Source organism: Cyanistes caeruleus, chromosome 34 (assembly GCF_971803275.1).
Source record: "Cyanistes caeruleus chromosome 34, bCyaCae1.hap1.1, whole genome shotgun sequence".
NCBI lineage: Eukaryota > Metazoa > Chordata > Aves > Passeriformes > Paridae > Cyanistes > Cyanistes caeruleus.
This window is the reverse complement of record NC_141735.1, coordinates 1,096,854-1,112,181: the sequence shown is the minus strand read 5'-3', so window position 1 is coordinate 1,112,181 and position 15,328 is coordinate 1,096,854. Positions and strand designations below refer to the sequence as shown.

Genomic DNA, 15,328 nt, shown 5'->3' with positions numbered 1-15,328 from the left:
AAATCCCCCTCCCCACCCCTAAACCCCCTCCCCACCCCAAACTCCCCCTCCCCACCCCGAACCACCCCTAAATCCCCCTCCCCACCCCAAACTCCCCCTCCCCACCCCTAAATCCCCCACCCTGAACCACCCCGAAATCCCCTCCCCAACTCCCCCTCCCCACCCCAAACCACCCCTAAATCCCCTCCAAACCCCCTCCCCAAACTCCCCCTCCCCACCCCAAACTCCCCCTCCCCACCCCGAACCACCCCTAAACCCCCTCCAAACCCCCTCCCCACCTCCCCCTCCCCAAATAAACCACGCTCAGCGCTCGGAGCCGCATCTTTATTGTGGGTGGGGGGAGCGGGGCTGGGGGGAAGGCGAGGCCGCAGCGGGGCCGGGGGGCTCCGGGGGGGCTCCGGGGGGGCTCCGGGGGTCACTTGTAGAGGATGTCGTAGTGTCCGGGGCGGTAGAGGAGGCAGACGCGGGGCTGGGAGCCCTCGGGGAACACGTGCGGGTTGGTGGCGCCGCCCTCGCCCCGGTCCATGTACTCCACAAGGATGGAGACGTGCAGGGCCCGCGCCAGGGCGATGATGTGGATGTGGTCACTCTCCTTGCACATGGGCTCCACCTCCTGCCGGACACTGCTGTGGTCAGCGGGGGACACGGGGACATTGGGGACACGGGGACATTGGGGACACGGGGGACACAGGGGACATCAGGGGTCATTGGGGTGAGGGGACACTGGGGGACACCAGGGCGATGATGTGGATGTGGTCACTCTCCTTGCACATGGGCTCCACCTCCTGCCGGACACCGCTGTGGTCAGCGGGGGGGACAGGGGGGACACAGGGGACATGGGGGACACAGGGGACACGGGGACATTGGGGACACGGGGGACACGGGGGACATCAGGGGTCATTGGGGTGAGGGGACACTGGGGACACCAGGGCGATGATGTGGATGTGGTCACTCTCCTTGCACATGGGCTCCACCTCCTGCCAGACACTGCTGTGGTCAGCGGGGGACACGGGGGACATTGGGGACATGGGGACATTGGGGACACGGGGGACATTGGGGACACGGGGGACATCAGGGGTCATTGGGGTGAGGGGACACTGGGGACACCAGGGCGATGATGTGGATGTGGTCACTCTCCTTGCACATGGGCTCCACCTCCTGCCGGACACCGCTGTGGTCAGCGCGGGGGACACAGGGGACATGGGGGACATGGGGGACATCGGGGACATGGGGGACACAGGGAACATCGGGAGTCACTGGGATGGGGGGACACTGGGGGACACCAGGGCGATGATGTGGATGTGGTCACTCTCCTTGCACATGGGCTCCACCTCCTGCCGGACACCGCTGTGGTCAGCGGGGGGGACACGGGGGACACTGGGGACATGGGGGGACATCAGGGGACACGGGGGACATCGGGGACATCGGGGGACATCAGGGGACACGGGGACATTGGGGACACGGGGGACACGGGGGACATCAGGTCATTGGGGTGAGGGGACACTGGGGGACACCAGGGCGATGATGTGGATGTGGTCACTCTCCTTGCACATGGGCTCCACCTCCTGCCAGACACTGCTGTGGTCAGCGGGGGACACGGGGGACATTGGGGACATGGGGACATCAGGGGTCATTGGGATGGGGGGACACTGGGGGACACCAGGGCGATGATGTGGATGTGGTCACTCTCCTTGCACATGGGCTCCACCTCCTGCCGGACACCGCTGTGGTCAGCGCGGGGACAGGGGGACATCGGGGACACGGGGACATTGGGGGACATGGGGTCATTGGGGTGAGGGGACACTGGGGACACCAGGGCGATGATGTGGATGTGGTCACTCTCCTTGCACATGGGCTCCACCTCCTGCCGGACACCGCTGTGGTCAGCGGGGGACACGGGGACATTGGGGGGACAGGGGGACACGGGGGACATCAGGGGTCATTGGGATGGGGGGACACTGGGGACACGAGGGCGATGATGTGGATGTGATCACTCTCCTTGCACATGGGCTCCACCTCCTGCTGGACACCGCTGTGGTCAGCAGGGGGGACACGGGGGACATTGGGGACATGGGGGACACGGGGGACACAGGGGGACATCAGGGGGGTTTGGGGGGCACTCAGGGGGGTCTGGGGGGCACTCAGGGGGGTTTGGGGGCACTCAGGGGTGTGGGGGGCACTCAGTAGGGGCTGGGGGCACTCAGGGGGGTTTGGGGGCACTCAGGGGGGGCTGGGGGGACATCGGGGTCCTGCAGGGCACCCTGCCAGCCCCACTGCGCCCCACAGCTGCCAGGTCCCCCGGGGGGTGCCCCAGGTACCCCAGGGTGTCTCTTGGCGTCCCTGGGGTTGTTTTTGGGGACCTCAGGGGTGATTTTGGGGTCCCCGGGGGTGTTTTGGGGTCCCTGAGGGTGTTTTTGGGGTCCCTGGGGGTGTTTTTGGGGACCTCAGGGGTGATTTTGGGGTCCCTGCGGGTGTTTTTGGGGGAGCTCCGCACCACTGCAGCTCCTGCCCATCCTCCCCAGGTGCCCCAAGGGGTTTCCCCAGGTAGCCCAGGTGCCCCAGAAGGGGGCCCCAGACGCCCCAGGGGTTGCCCCAGGTACCCAGGGGGTTGCCCCAGGTGCCCCAGGTACCCCAGGAGGTGCCCCAGGTACCCCAGGAGATGCCCCAGGTACCCCAGGAGGTGCCCCAGGTGCCCCAGGGGGTTGCCCCAGGTACCCCAGGTACCCCAGGAGGTGCCCCAGGTACCCCAGGGGGTTGCTCCAGGTGCCCCAGGAGGTGCCCCAGGTACCCCAGGAGGTGCCCCAGGTGCCCCAGGAGGTGCCCCAGGTACCCCAGGAGGTGCCCCAGGAGGTGCCCCAGGTACCCCAGGAGGTGCCCCAGGTACCCCAGGAGGTGCCCCAGGTGCCCCAGGTACCCCAGGAGGTGCCCCAGGTGCCCCAGGTACCCCAGGAGGTGCCCCAGGTGCGCGGTACCTGCTGGCAGAACTCCTTGATGCTGCGGCCGCCCTCCAGGAACTGCTCGAAGAAGCGCCGGTGGCGCTGGAGGCAGCCCGAGGTGAGCAGCCGCAGGTAAACAACCAGGTAATCCGAGGTGGCCGGCTCGTTAAACGCCGCCAGCAGCTCCGGCAGCGGCACCCGGCGCTCCACGCGCTCGATCAGCTCCATCAGCTGGGGAAACACACCTGGGTCACACCTGGAGCACACCTGGAGCACACCTGGAGCACACCTGGCACACCTGGAGCACACCTGGATCACACCTGGGGCACACCTGGCACACCTGGCACACACCTGGGGCACACCTGGGGCACACCTGGCACACCTGGAGCACACCTGGCACACCTGGATCACACCTGGGGCACACCTGGCACACCTGGGGCACACCTGGCACACCTGGATCACACCTGGATCACACCTGGGTCACACCTGTCACACACACCCGGCGCTCCACGCGCTCGATCAGCTCCATCAGCTGGGGAAACACACCTGGGTCACACCTGGGGCACACCTGGCACACCTGGAGCACACCTGGAGCACACATGGCACACCTGGCACACCTGGGGCACACCTGGAGCACACCTGGAGCACACCTGGCACACCTGGGTCACACCTGTCACACACACCCGGCGCTCCACGCGCTCGATCAGCTCCATCAGCTGGGGAAACACACCTGGGTCACACCTGGAGCACACCTGGAGCACACATGATACACCCAGAGCACACCTGTCACACCTGGGTTACACCTGATACACCTGGAGCACACCTGGCACACCTGGGTCACACCTGGATCACAACTGGGAAACACCTGGGGCACATCTGTTACGCTTGTCACACCTGGATCACACCTGGATCACACCTGATACACCTGGATCACACCTGGATCACACCTGGATCACACCTGATACACCTGGAGCACACCTGGATCACACCTGGATCACACCTGATACACCTGGATCACACCTGGAGCACACCTGGATCACACCTGGATCACACCTGATACACCTGGAGCACACCTGTCACACCTGATACACCTGGAGCACACCTGGATCACACCTGGATCACACCTGATACACCTGGATCACACCTGGATCACACCTGGATCACACCTGGCACACACACCTGTGTCACACACACCTCCAGAGCCCCCTCAGAGCCCCTCAAACTCCCCCCCAGAGCCCCCCAAAATCCCCCCAGAACCCCCCAAAGTCCCCCAGAATCCCCAAATCCTCCCAGAACCCCCAAAGTCCCCCCAGAAACCCCCTCGAGCCCCCCCAAACCCCCCCAGAACCCCCCAAATTTCCCCCCCAGAAACCCCCCCGAGCCCCCAAACCCCCCCAGAGCCCCCCAAAATGCCCCCAGAACCCCCCAAAAGCCCCCAGAACCCCCCCAGAATCCCCAAACCCCCCCCGATACCCCCTCGAGCCCCCCCAAACCCCCCCAGAACCTCCCAAACGCCCCCAGAATCCCCCAAATTTCCCCCTCAGAAACCCCCCCGAGCCCCCCAAAATCCCCCCAGAGCCCCCCAAAATCCCCCCAGAGCCCCCCAGAGCCGAGCCCCACCGTGTTGTGGAAGTCCTCGATGGTGAACTCGGTGAAGCCCTGAGCCACCAGCTCCTCCTTGCTCCGCGCCGACACCTCCTTGAACCTGGGGGGGCATCGGGGGGCTCGGCCTGGGGGGGCTCAGGGGGCACCCCAAGAGCTCCGGGGGGGGACTCTGGGGTCCCAGAGGATTTCTGGGTGGTTTGGGGGGGGATTTGGGGGGGGTCGCCGGGGGCTTTAGGGGGTCTCTAGGTGGTTTGGGGGGGGTCTCGGGGTGTTTTAGAGGTTCTTTGGGGGTTTTGGGGGGGTCTCTGGGTGGTTTGGGGGGTCTCTGGGTGGTTTGGGGGTGTCTCTGGGGGGCTCTGTGGGTTTTGGGGGGGGTCTCGGGGTGTTTTAGAGGTTCTTTGGGGGTTTTGGGGGGGGTCTCTGGGGGCTTTAGGGGGGGTCTCTGCATGTTCTGGGAGCTCTCTGGGGGTTTTGGGATCTCAGATTGTTTTTGGGGGGGTCCCTAGGGGTGTTTTTGGGGGTCTCAGGGGTGTTTTTGGGGTCTCTGAGGGTGTTTTTGGGGTCCCTGGGGGTGTTTTGGGGTCCCAGGGGGTGTTTTTGGGATCTCAGGGGTGTTTTGGGGGGTCTCAGGGGTGTTTCTGGGAGGACTCTGGGGCTGGTTTTAGGGGTGTTTTTGGGATCTTAGGGGTGTTTTTGGGGGTCTCAGGGGTATTTTTGGGGGTCCCTGGGGGTGTTTTTGGGATCTCAGGGGTGTTTTTGGGGTCCCTGGGGGTGTTTTTGGGGTCCCTGGGGGTGTTTTTGTGATCTCAGGGGTGGTTTTGGGGTCCCAGGGGGTGTTTTTGGGGGGGCTCCGCACCGCTGCAGCTCCTGCCCGTCCTCCAGCAGCGCCTCCAGGTGCGCGAAGCCGAAGGCGCGGTAGAAGCAGTTCCCGTCCGGCCGCGTCTTGCGGATGTAGGAATATTTCTGCAGCAGGTCCTGGGGGGGACAGGGGCCGTGGGGACACCGGGGGGGACACGGGGACAGCCCTGGGACAGCCCTGGGACAGCCCTGGGACAGCCCTGGGGACATGGGGATGGCCCTGGGGACATGGGGACAGCCCCGGGGACATGGGGACTGCCCTGGGACAGCCCCAGGGACATGGGGACAGCCCCAGGACAGCCAGGACAGCACCAGGGACATGGGGACAGTGCCAGGGACACAGGGACAGTGCCAGGAGAGCGCCAGGACAGCCCAGGACAGCCCAGGACACCTCTGGGGACACAGGGACAGCACCAGGACAACCCTGGGACAGCCCTGGGGACACGGGGACAATGCCAGGACAACCCTGGGGGAGCCCCAGGGACATGGGGACAGCGCCAGGAGAGTTCCAGGGACATGGGGACAGCTCTGGGGACATGGGGACAGCACCAGGACAGTCCCAGCCTGCAGCCAACCCCAGCCTGGTGTCCCGGTGCCTCCCAGTCCTATACTGGTGCTGTTCCCAGTACCTCCCAGTACCTCCCAGTACCTCCCAGTATCCCTGGGCTGTGTTCAGCCCCATCCCAGGTCCCAGAGCGGCTCCCAGTCCCACCCTGGTGCTGTTCCCAGTATGTCCCAGTGCCTCCCAGTATGTCCCAGTGTCCCCCCAGTGCCTCCCAGTATGTCCCAGTGTCCCCCTCAGTGTCCCCCCAGTATGTCCCACTGCCCCCCAGTATGTCCCAGTGTCCCCCCAGTGTCCCCCAGTATGTCCCAGTGTACCCCCAGTATGTCCCAGTATGTCCCAGTGTCCCCCCAGTGCCTCCCACTGCCCCCAGTATGTCCCAGCTCCCCCCCAGTATGTCCCACTGCCCCCCAGTATGTCCCAGTGTCCCCCCAGTGTCCCCCAGTATGTCCCAGTGTCCCCCCAGTGCCTCCCACTGCCCCCAGTATGTCCCAGTTCTCCCCCAGTGTCCCCCAGTATGTCCCAGTGTCCCCCCAGTATGTCCCAGCTCCCCCCCAGTATGTCCCAGTGTCCCCCCAGTGCCCCCCAGTATGTCCCAGTGTCCCCCCAGTGTCCCCCAGTATGTCCCAGTTCCCCCCAGTGCCGCACCTTGATCTTCTCCTGGTACACGTGGTCATCCTCCGCGTACTCCTTGTAGAGCTCGGACAGCTCCAGGCGCTCCGAGACCAGCGGGTTCTGCACCGCGATCTGCGGGGACAAACCGGGCCCGGGGGGGGTCACGGCCTCGGGGGGCTCCGGGACCCCCGGGGGGCTCCGGGACCACCGGGGGGGCTCCGGGGGAGGATTTGGGGCGGGGGGGTGCCCACCTCCTGCTGGATCCGGTCCTGCTGCGCCATGATCGCCTCGTCGTAGGCCAGGCAGTTCACGCCTGGGGGGACACCGGGGGTCACCGGGGGGGTCCCGGGGGGGTCCCCGGCCCCACCGGGAGGGTCTGGGGGCTCGGGGGTCCCGCCGAGAGGGTCCTGAGGGGGGAGGGCGAGGACGGCGCGGAGGGACCGGGGAGGTTTTGGGGGATTCGGGCGGTGGGCTCGGGGAACCGGGGGCGGTCCGGGGGCTGCCGGGATGATGGAGGCCCTCCCGGGAGGAGCGAGGCCGCGGCGCGTGGGAGAAGCGGGGGATCGCATCCCGAGGGTGGCGGGATGGGGGATGTGTGAGGGGGCTCCATCGGTACCGTCGGCATCGCTGCCGCCGAGCGGCTCCGGCTGCGGCTGCTGAGGCTCCTCCGCCGCCATCGCCGCCCTGCCCGCCCCGCGCCGCTTCCGGGTCAGCGCCCGCCGCTTCCGGGGCACCGCCCGCGCCGCTTCCGGGAGCGGGGCTGGCCCCGCCCACAATGGGCGTGACCACACCGGCTGGGCCCCGCCCCCTCCCTCATGGCGGCGCCTCCCTCAGAGAGCGATGGCGGCACCGGTGAGGAGGGCACGGCCCGGGAGCTCCGGGATCCCCGATGGGCACGGCCCGGGAGCTCCGGGATCCCCGGCGGGCACGGCCCGGGAGCTCCGGGATCCCCGATGGGCACGGCCCGGGAGCTCCGGGATCCCCGGCGGGCACGGCCCGGGAGCTCCGGGACCCCCGGCGGGCACGGCCCGGGAGCTCCGGGAACCCCGGCGGGCACGGCCCGGGAGCTCCGGGAAACCCGGCCGGGTCCCTGCCAGGGCCGGTGCCTCTGTCAGCTCTGCCGGCCCCGCGCCTTTGCGATCTCTGAAGCGAAAATGAAGGGAAATGGCGTTTCCCGTTAATCGGAGAATGAAAAAGGCGCGATTGAAGCTCTGAGAATCGCCCGTGAAGGGGGTTCCTTCTCCATTTAAACAGGCACTTATGGAAAGAAGGTTTTTCCCTGTATTTAAACTCCTTCTCCTCTCAGTGCCCGCTCTTTTTGCCGGTGTCACAAGGGGAGGCGCTGGGGAAGAGCCGGGATGGAATTGAAGGTACCGGGAATATAAAATTGGGTAGAAAAAGATCGCAGCCGCTGCGGTGCTGCTCCAGCACAAGGCTTTGCTCCCTCAGCTCCTCCTTCAGCCTCTCCTCCAGGAGAGAAAACACCTCCCAGAGCGACCCCCGGCAGGTCCCGCCGCCTCCTCATCCTCGCTGCCCGCACCAGGCCCAGCCAAGACTCCCAAAATCCCGAATTTCTCCCAATTCTCCCAAGGCTCCGCTGTCCCGCTTGAAACTTCCCGCGCTGCCGGGGTGAGGGGCGGGGTTATGCAGATTTCCCGTGCCGGAGTGCGCGAAAGGCACGCTGGGAGAGTTTTTCTGGGGGTTTCGGGGTTCCCGGGGGTCGCAGCGGGCGGGACGCGAGCGGGAAATGCGGGAGGGGGCGCGGGGAGAGCCCGGGAACGGCTCGGGGCGGGCGCGGGGGCGGCGCGGGGGTGAGCGTGAGGTTGGGGCGGGCCGAGCGGGGCCGGCTGCGGGGCGAGGAGGTGCGGCGGTATCGCTTCTCGGCCTTTTGGCTAAGATCAAGTGTAGTATCTGTTCTTATCAGTTTAATATCTGATACGTCCTCGATGAGAGGACTTCATATTAAACGGATTTTTGGGCTCGGGAGTTGGACCCGGAGCTTGCTCCCTCCGCTCCGCGCATCGTCCCGGTATTGCAGTGCCTCCGGGAACGGTGCACCCCGCCCGGGGTCATCACAGGGTTAAAGACAGACTCAGCTGCTGCTATCGCGATATCGCTGCCCATCGTCCCGGTATTGCAGTGCCTCCGGGAACGGTGCACCCCGCCCGGGGTCATCACAGGGTTAAAGACAGACTCAGCTCCTGCTGCTCTATCGCGATATCGCTGCGCTTCAGCCTCCAGGCCTTCTCTGTCGCGATATCCCCGAGCTGCGCCTCACGGGTACCCGGACCCTTCTCCCGCCCTCCCGCTGCCGCTGTCCCCGCACCGGCCCCGCCGCGCTCGCCAACATTTTACATTTAATATTTGTTTTGATATTTGCAAAAAGCCGGTAATGTAATGTGCGTTTATACCCGATGTGTTCCGTTCTAAAATGGGACCGAGAGGCGAGCGGGAATGTTTCAGTGAGTGGATCTGTGAGGCGAGTGAAAGTGTTTTATTTATTAAATGTATGCAATAGCGGGACGATGGGCAGCGATATCGCGATATCGCAGCAGGAGCTGAGTCTGTCTTTAACCCTGTGATGACCCCGGGCGGGGTGCACCGTTCCCGGAGGCACTGCAATACCGGGACGATGGGCAGCGATATCGCGATAGAGCAGCAGGAGCTGAGTCTGTCTTTAACCCTGTGATGACCCCGGGCGGGGTGCACCGTTCCCGGAGGCACTGCAATACCGGGACGATGGGCAGCGATATCGCGATAGGGCAGCAGCAGCAGGAGCTGAGTCTGTCTTTAACCGTGTGATGACCCCGGGCGGGGTGCACCGTTCCCGGAGGCACTGCAATAGCGGGACGATGGGCAGCGATATCGCGATAGAGCAGGAGCTGAGTCTGTCTTTAACCCTGTGATGACCCCGGGCGGGGTGCACCGTTCCCGGAGGCACTGCAATACCGGGACGATGCGCGGAGCGGAGGGAGCAAGCTCCGGGTCCAACTCCCGAGCCCAAAAATCCGTTTAATATGAAGTCCTCTCATCGAGGACGTATCAGATATTAAACTGATAAGAACAGATACTACACTTGATCTTAGCCAAAAGGCCGAGAAGCGATGCCGGGGGAGCTCCTCGCCCCGCAGCCGGCCCCGCTCGGCCCGCCCCAACCTCACGCTCACCCCCGCGCCGCCCCCGCGCCCGCCCCGAGCCGCTCCGGGAGCTTTTCCGCAGCCGCTCCGCGCTTCGCTCCCGCGCTCCGCCCGCGCCGAGCCCCGAAACCCCCCAATTCTGCCCCAATTCTGCTCCCGTGATGCCTTTCGGGGTCGCTGTAGGTTTAATTTGCATAACCCCGCCTGTTTAATCTGCATAACCCCGCCCCTCACGCGGCACAGCGCTTAGGAGCCACGCCCCTCTGCTCTCCGCTCCTGATTGGATGATCGAACGCTTGATTTGCATTCACCACGCCCCTTAAAACACGACACCCGCTCTCATTAGCATAACCGCGCTTATTAAATAATTACATCATTAAATATTAAATAATCCCTTTAAATTATTTCGCAGTGTTCGATTAGCATAACCAAATATTAATTTGCATATGCACGACGCCATTGGGGGTTTGGGGGGACATTGGGGCGTTTCTCTCTGTTTGGGGAATTTTGGGGGGATCTGGGTAGGGCCAAAATCCTTCAAAGGTTCCAAAATTGGATTTTTTAACCCAAAATTTGGGGTCCTGGGCTGAGTTTTGTCCCCGGGCAGGGCTCAGGGGAATGGGACCCCCCCACCCCGACCCCATTTGGGGGTTCCCCCCTCCCCAAATAAAACCAAACTCAAGGTTTTTAACAAAAATAACGATTTTTATTTATATTGATGAAAAGTTCTTTGATTTCCATCGATGATCCAAGAGCTGCAAAAAAAAAATAAATTTTAGGGGATAAAAATTTTAAAATTGCCTTAAAACCCTTTTCGAATTGTTTCACAACCCAAGACCCCCCTCAAATCCCAGAGACCCCCCCCGGGGTCCCCCCCAGCCTCAGGAGGAACCACTCGATCACAGGGCTCAGTCTGGGGCGGTATCGCCTCATCCTCGGCGGGGGGGACCCCAAAAAAAGCCCCCCCGAAAGCGCCGGACTCACCTGAGCCCCCCGACACCTGCGGCACCTGCGGGGCAGCAGAGGGGGGAGGGGCGTCAGGGGGGTCCCCTCATCCCCGGGACCCCCCCAGGGAACCCCCACCCCAATTTTTCAGGTGTTCGGGTGTTTTCAGGGGGGTCAAAGTGAGCTAGTTACATCATCACCAAAACTGGGGGGCACTGCGTGGGTGGTGACATCACTGATGATGTCACCGGTTGGGCCACACCCCACTCATTTGCATACCTGGCTTCAGGTGTGTCCTAGGTTGAAGTCACCTGCAAGGGGGGGATACAAAGGGGGGGGTCAGGGGGATCCTGGGACAATTTGGGGACCCCAAAAGGGGGGGTCAGGACCCCCCTGGGTCAGTCCTTGTGTCCTCAGCAGCAGCCTCAGCCGAACGAGATTCGTGAGGTCATCACCCCTGGGGGGCCCAAAACACCCCAGGACCCCCAAAACCCGGCCATGGGACCCCCTGAGACCCCCAAAACCCGGCTGTGGGACCCCCTGACACCCCCAAAACCCGGCCATGAAACCCCCTTAGACCCCCAAACCCCTGAGATCCCCAAACCTGACCATGGGACCCCCGTGTTGACCCCCCCGAGACCCCCAAACCTCACCCAGGGTGAACAACCCCCCCCATAGGACCCCCAGGAGGAGAAGAGGGGTTACCTCGTGCCCCCCAAAGTCACGAGCTGGCCTCGGGACCCCCGGCTCTGTCCCATGGGGGAAGGGGCTCACCCCATCCGGGACCCCCGGGGGGCAGAACGGGATTGAATCCTGGAATGGAAATAGAGGAGGGGTCATTGTGTGCCCTGCACACCCCAAAATCCCCCCCAGAACCCCAAAACAGCCCCTCCGAGGCCCCCTCAGACCGTCCCCGCTGGGACTGCTCGTCCTCTCGTCCCCCCGGGGGCTCCAGGGGGTTCCACCTTTGCAGGTCCTGGGCCCGGCGGGGGGGTCAGACGGGTGGGGGTTTCCTCATGGGGGGCCCGGGACCCCCAAACCCCAAAAACCCCAGCCCAGGGACCCCCAGAACTCACCAGGGCTCAGGGGATCCCCAGCTCCTGCGGCTGTGGAGGAAATTTGGGGTTCAGGAGGGGCCCAGACCCCCGGCTGGGGGGGGGTGTAGCCCCCTCCCCAAATCCGATCAGGGCTTTGGTAACTCGGAGCTGCCATCGGACGCGTCCTCCAGCCCGGGGTGTCATCGCTTCGGACTGGGGGGGCTTGGGGGGACATTTTGGGGGGGGTTTAGGGGGTGGCACTGACCTGAGCTGGGGTCATTGTGGTCACTTCAGGGTGCCCTGAAGGTCACCCCGGGCTGAGGATTCTCCCACCCTACAATATAAAATAATTTAGTTATTACTGTATAAAATTAACACATAACAACATATAGGGTTGTTATAACCCAATACAGTATTTATCATATAGATTATCATATTTATCATATAGATTATTAATTATGTTATTATTAATTAGTTAATTGTGGGTCCCCTCCCAGCTGCTCTCAGCGGTCTCGTGGCATCAGGGACCCTCAGCCATATGCTTGTCATTGTCACTCCTCACCGAACAGCGAGAAAAGAGGGGGGGACACCCCAAAATCTGCACCTCTTGCGGGGAGGACACCCCAAAATCTGCACCCCTGGGGTGGCTTTAGTGAGGGAATTCCAAGAGAAAATCCCATATTTATCCCAGGAACATAAAAGTGTTATAAAGAGCAGGCTCACCTGGGGAGGGGCCACAGGGAACTCGCAGGTGAGGATTCCATGCTTTGAAAATAAGGAAAAAAAAGGTTAAAATGGCGATTTATGGACAAAGTTTGCACTTTGTAACACTTCAAGTGTCACGAGGGTTTAAAATCTCGTGGGTCTCGCGCGGATCTGAACTCTACACGTGGATTAAGCCTGTCCAAAAAGGGTTAACTCAGTTTTTACCCCCGCAAAAGAGCGTTAAACCCGGTTTTAACCCCCCAGTGTGGGTCTGATCCGTTCCAAAAAGGTTTTAAATCTTCCCACAGGGATCTGGACCCCCCTCATGGGTCAGTGCCACTCAGAACTTGTTCCAGAAGTTTCTCCACTGACCCATCAGCAAGAGAGAGTTCAGGGTGATCATCCCCGCAGCACTGCTGCCCAATCTGCTCTAAAATCCACCTTTCTAAATCCAAAAAGGCTGGTTGAAGACTCACCTTCGAGAGAAGCATCGTTTTTCGGGCATGAATACTAAAAAGGAAACAAAAAATAAAAGGCGTTAGGTATTACGATGTGACCATCACAGTCCAGGCCAACCCCCAGGCCGGAGTAGGACTAGCCCTCAGAGAACTCCAAATTCTTCACCGCGCCATCAGCACAGGTCTGTGAGAGATTCATCCCCGAGCAGGCCCCTGGGGAAGGCGCTGACCCCTCCCGGAACTCCTCAGGGACGCGCAGAGTGCCTGCACCGTGAGGGGAACGGCGCCGCAGAGGGGGCTGCGGGCCGTTCCCCGTCACCCCGGGGGAGAGGGGAATTGGATATCGAGGCCGCCGCACCCCCTTGAAACCCCCTCAGAGCCTCCCCTCAGGCCACGGCCCGAACAGAATCGCAACCAACCTCTCCCTCCCACTGCTGGGACAAAATGGCCGCCTTGCTGCCTCACGGCCGCTTAAATAGTGCGCGGGGCATGCCGGGAAGGGGGCGGGGCGCGAGCGCTGAGGGAGGCGGAAAAGGCGGGAAAAGACGTGAGGGGTGTGAGGCGCCCCCTGGCGGGTGAGGCCGTGAGGGGGAACGCCGGGGGGTTTTGGGGGTGCTTCGGCTTCTCCCCAGTCTCGGCAGTTTCCGGCACCGCTCGGAGGCGTTCGGAGCGATCAATTAAATCTCTTGATCGCTTTTCAGCTGCCTCCTCCGCCCGTTGGGTGTTTCAGGCTCTCTCCGAGTCCCTCGGCACAATTCGGGGATTTCCGGTCATTCTCGGATTCCCTCAGCCCCGCCCCCCGCTGCGCTCGGGTATTTCCGGCAGCGCTCGGCTCTTCCCGCCTCCACCACAGAGACTCATTCTCCTCAGCGTCTTCTCATTAGCACTCCGCCAATTAACGCTTCCCTCTAATTAACCTCCCGTCAGCTCTTGGGGACCCCGATTACCCCCTCTCGGCCGGTTTCACCCCCAAACCACTTTGAACATCCCATAAACAACCTTAAAAGAAACTTAAAAAACGCAAGGAGAGCGTCAAGAAAAGCTCAAAGAGCCCCAAAATGCTGGGAATTGGACCCAAATTCCTTTATTGGGGTTCAGGAGTTGGCGTTGGGGCCCTTCTTCTTGCCGAAGGTGGGCACGACGTTGACGAAGCGCCGGTTGTACTGCATGCGCCGCTTGGCCCGCCCCGTCTTCTTCTTCTTCTTCTCCTGCTTGGCCACCTGATTAAAAAACGGGGGGTCAGGGGTGGTCCCCAAAATCCTGGCAGGGTCCCCAAGTCCCCTAAAGCCGGGGGGAGCCCCCTCAGCGCTCACCTTGGGGGTCTGGCCCCTCACTTTGCCGGCGCGGGCGAGGGAGCCGTGGACCTTACCTGGGCGGAGGAAGGAAATTGGGGAGTTAGGGGGTTCGTTTTGTTAATTAACACCCTGCTAATTAGCGGCCCCCCCGGAATTACCGCCCAGCAGGCGCGTGGAGAGGTCCAGGGTGGTGAATTCGGGGAGGGGGCTCTGCCCCAGCACGGCCTCATCGTCCAGGGGGGTCCCGGCGTGGAGCAGCACTTGGTCCTCAGGGGGGATCCCCGAAAGCTCGGCCACCCTCTCCTGGGGAGGGGGGACAAACGGGGGGGGTCAGCACCCCAAAACCGGGGGGGACTGGGGAGGGGGACAGCCCGAATTTGGGGGCTCACCTTGATCTGGGCGAGGGTCTCGGAGCCGGAGAGCTCGAGGGTGAGGAGGGTCTGGCCGCGGATGAAGAGCTGCATGGCGGCGGCTGGGGGGAGATTTGGGGGGCTTAGGGGGGGTCCCCACATCCCAAAAATAAAGGGGAGACCCTCAGGGGTTTGGGGGAGAGGAGCTGGTACTGCTCCCCCCCCCACCACGGGAAATCTCGGGTGGAATTTGGGGGTCTCCAGACCCTCCTGTGTCTATTTTGGGGGGGTAAAACCCCCCTGATTTACGTTCTCCCCCCGCAAACTTTCCCTGTCCCCCACCTGAGGGTCCCCCAAGGACTCCTGGCCCCCCAAATCCTTCCCAAGGCCCTCATGGACCCCCCCCCCCCAAATAACCCTGACCCTTCCCAAGGCCTCACAGCCCCCTCAGGACCCCTCCATAACGCCTCAGCCCCCTCTGATCCCCAAATAACCCCTGGGCCCCCCAAAAAACCTCAAAGCCCCCCCCAAGCCCCTCACAATCTCACCCAAGGCTCGTTAAAACCTTCCCAGCGCAGCCCCCCCCACTCCCAACCCGCCTCATCACCCTTCCCCAGCCCCTCCCTACCCAAATCCCCCTCAAAAAGTCACAAATCCCCCCAAAACCCCCAAATTTCCCTCAAAAACTCCAAAATCCCCCCCAAATTCCCCCGAATCCCCCGAGCGCCGCCGCACCGTGGCGTCTCCAAGGCAGAAAGGGGCAGCGCGCAGGCGCGGCGCGGTGACGTCACCCGCACGCAAACCGTGCGTGGCGACGCCGCAAGC

At 63.0% G+C, this 15,328-nt stretch overlaps 2 protein-coding genes, 1 long non-coding RNA gene and 4 other non-coding genes across 10 annotated transcripts; 1 reads left to right on the top strand and 6 right to left on the bottom strand.

The window, feature by feature from the left end:
- Positions 1–310: 310 nt before the first annotated feature.
- Positions 311–7,327, bottom strand: OTUB1 (OTU deubiquitinase, ubiquitin aldehyde binding 1). Of its 4 annotated transcripts, none has more exons than XM_086871045.1 (7): positions 7,193–7,327; positions 6,828–6,889; positions 6,610–6,708; positions 5,398–5,516; positions 4,557–4,641; positions 2,973–3,167; positions 311–613 (listed from the first exon to the last, which is right to left on the bottom strand). In XM_086871045.1, exons 1-7 carry the CDS (start codon positions 7,251–7,253, stop codon positions 416–418), a joined length of 819 nt encoding a protein of 272 aa, XP_086727171.1. In that variant the 5' UTR covers positions 7,254–7,327; the 3' UTR covers positions 311–415. The 4 variants fall into 4 exon arrangements, with proteins under 4 accessions (XP_086727171.1, XP_086727173.1, XP_086727170.1 ...); XM_086871047.1 differs by lacking the exon at positions 311–613 and adding an exon at positions 1,470–1,565 and having other exon boundaries at positions 7,193–7,309; XM_086871044.1 differs by lacking the exon at positions 311–613 and adding an exon at positions 1,616–1,864 and having other exon boundaries at positions 7,193–7,309.
- A 1,121-nt stretch (positions 7,328–8,448) lies between these two features.
- Positions 8,449–8,639, top strand: LOC111942370 (U2 spliceosomal RNA). Its single transcript, XR_002870523.1, has one exon. It is a non-coding gene; the product is annotated as a U2 spliceosomal RNA (small nuclear RNA).
- An 852-nt stretch (positions 8,640–9,491) lies between these two features.
- LOC147647736 (U2 spliceosomal RNA) lies at positions 9,492–9,682 on the bottom strand. The gene has a single exon (XR_015281396.1). It is a non-coding gene; the product is annotated as a U2 spliceosomal RNA (small nuclear RNA).
- Positions 9,683–10,397: 715 nt separating this feature from the next.
- LOC111944629 (uncharacterized) lies at positions 10,398–13,138 on the bottom strand. The gene is made up of 9 exons (XR_015281379.1): positions 13,025–13,138; positions 12,877–12,910; positions 12,419–12,460; positions 11,961–12,029; positions 11,735–11,764; positions 11,364–11,471; positions 10,938–10,969; positions 10,698–10,722; positions 10,398–10,468 (listed from the first exon to the last, which is right to left on the bottom strand). It is a non-coding gene; the product is annotated as an uncharacterized LOC111944629 (long non-coding RNA).
- On the bottom strand, positions 11,556–11,681 carry LOC111944630 (small nucleolar RNA SNORD22). Its single transcript, XR_002871350.1, has one exon. It is a non-coding gene; the product is annotated as a small nucleolar RNA SNORD22 (small nucleolar RNA).
- Positions 12,736–12,811, bottom strand: LOC111942031 (small nucleolar RNA SNORD26). Its single transcript, XR_002870398.2, has one exon. It is a non-coding gene; the product is annotated as a small nucleolar RNA SNORD26 (small nucleolar RNA).
- Positions 13,139–13,917: 779 nt separating the features above from the next.
- Positions 13,918–15,323, bottom strand: LOC111942027 (ubiquitin-like FUBI-ribosomal protein eS30 fusion protein). Its single transcript, XM_086871071.1, has 5 exons — positions 15,239–15,323; positions 14,543–14,625; positions 14,312–14,456; positions 14,172–14,227; positions 13,918–14,078 (listed from the first exon to the last, which is right to left on the bottom strand). Exons 2-5 carry the CDS (start codon positions 14,615–14,617, stop codon positions 13,953–13,955), a joined length of 402 nt encoding a protein of 133 aa, XP_086727197.1. The 5' UTR covers positions 14,618–14,625; positions 15,239–15,323; the 3' UTR covers positions 13,918–13,952.
- Between the last annotated feature and the right edge of the window lie 5 nt (positions 15,324–15,328).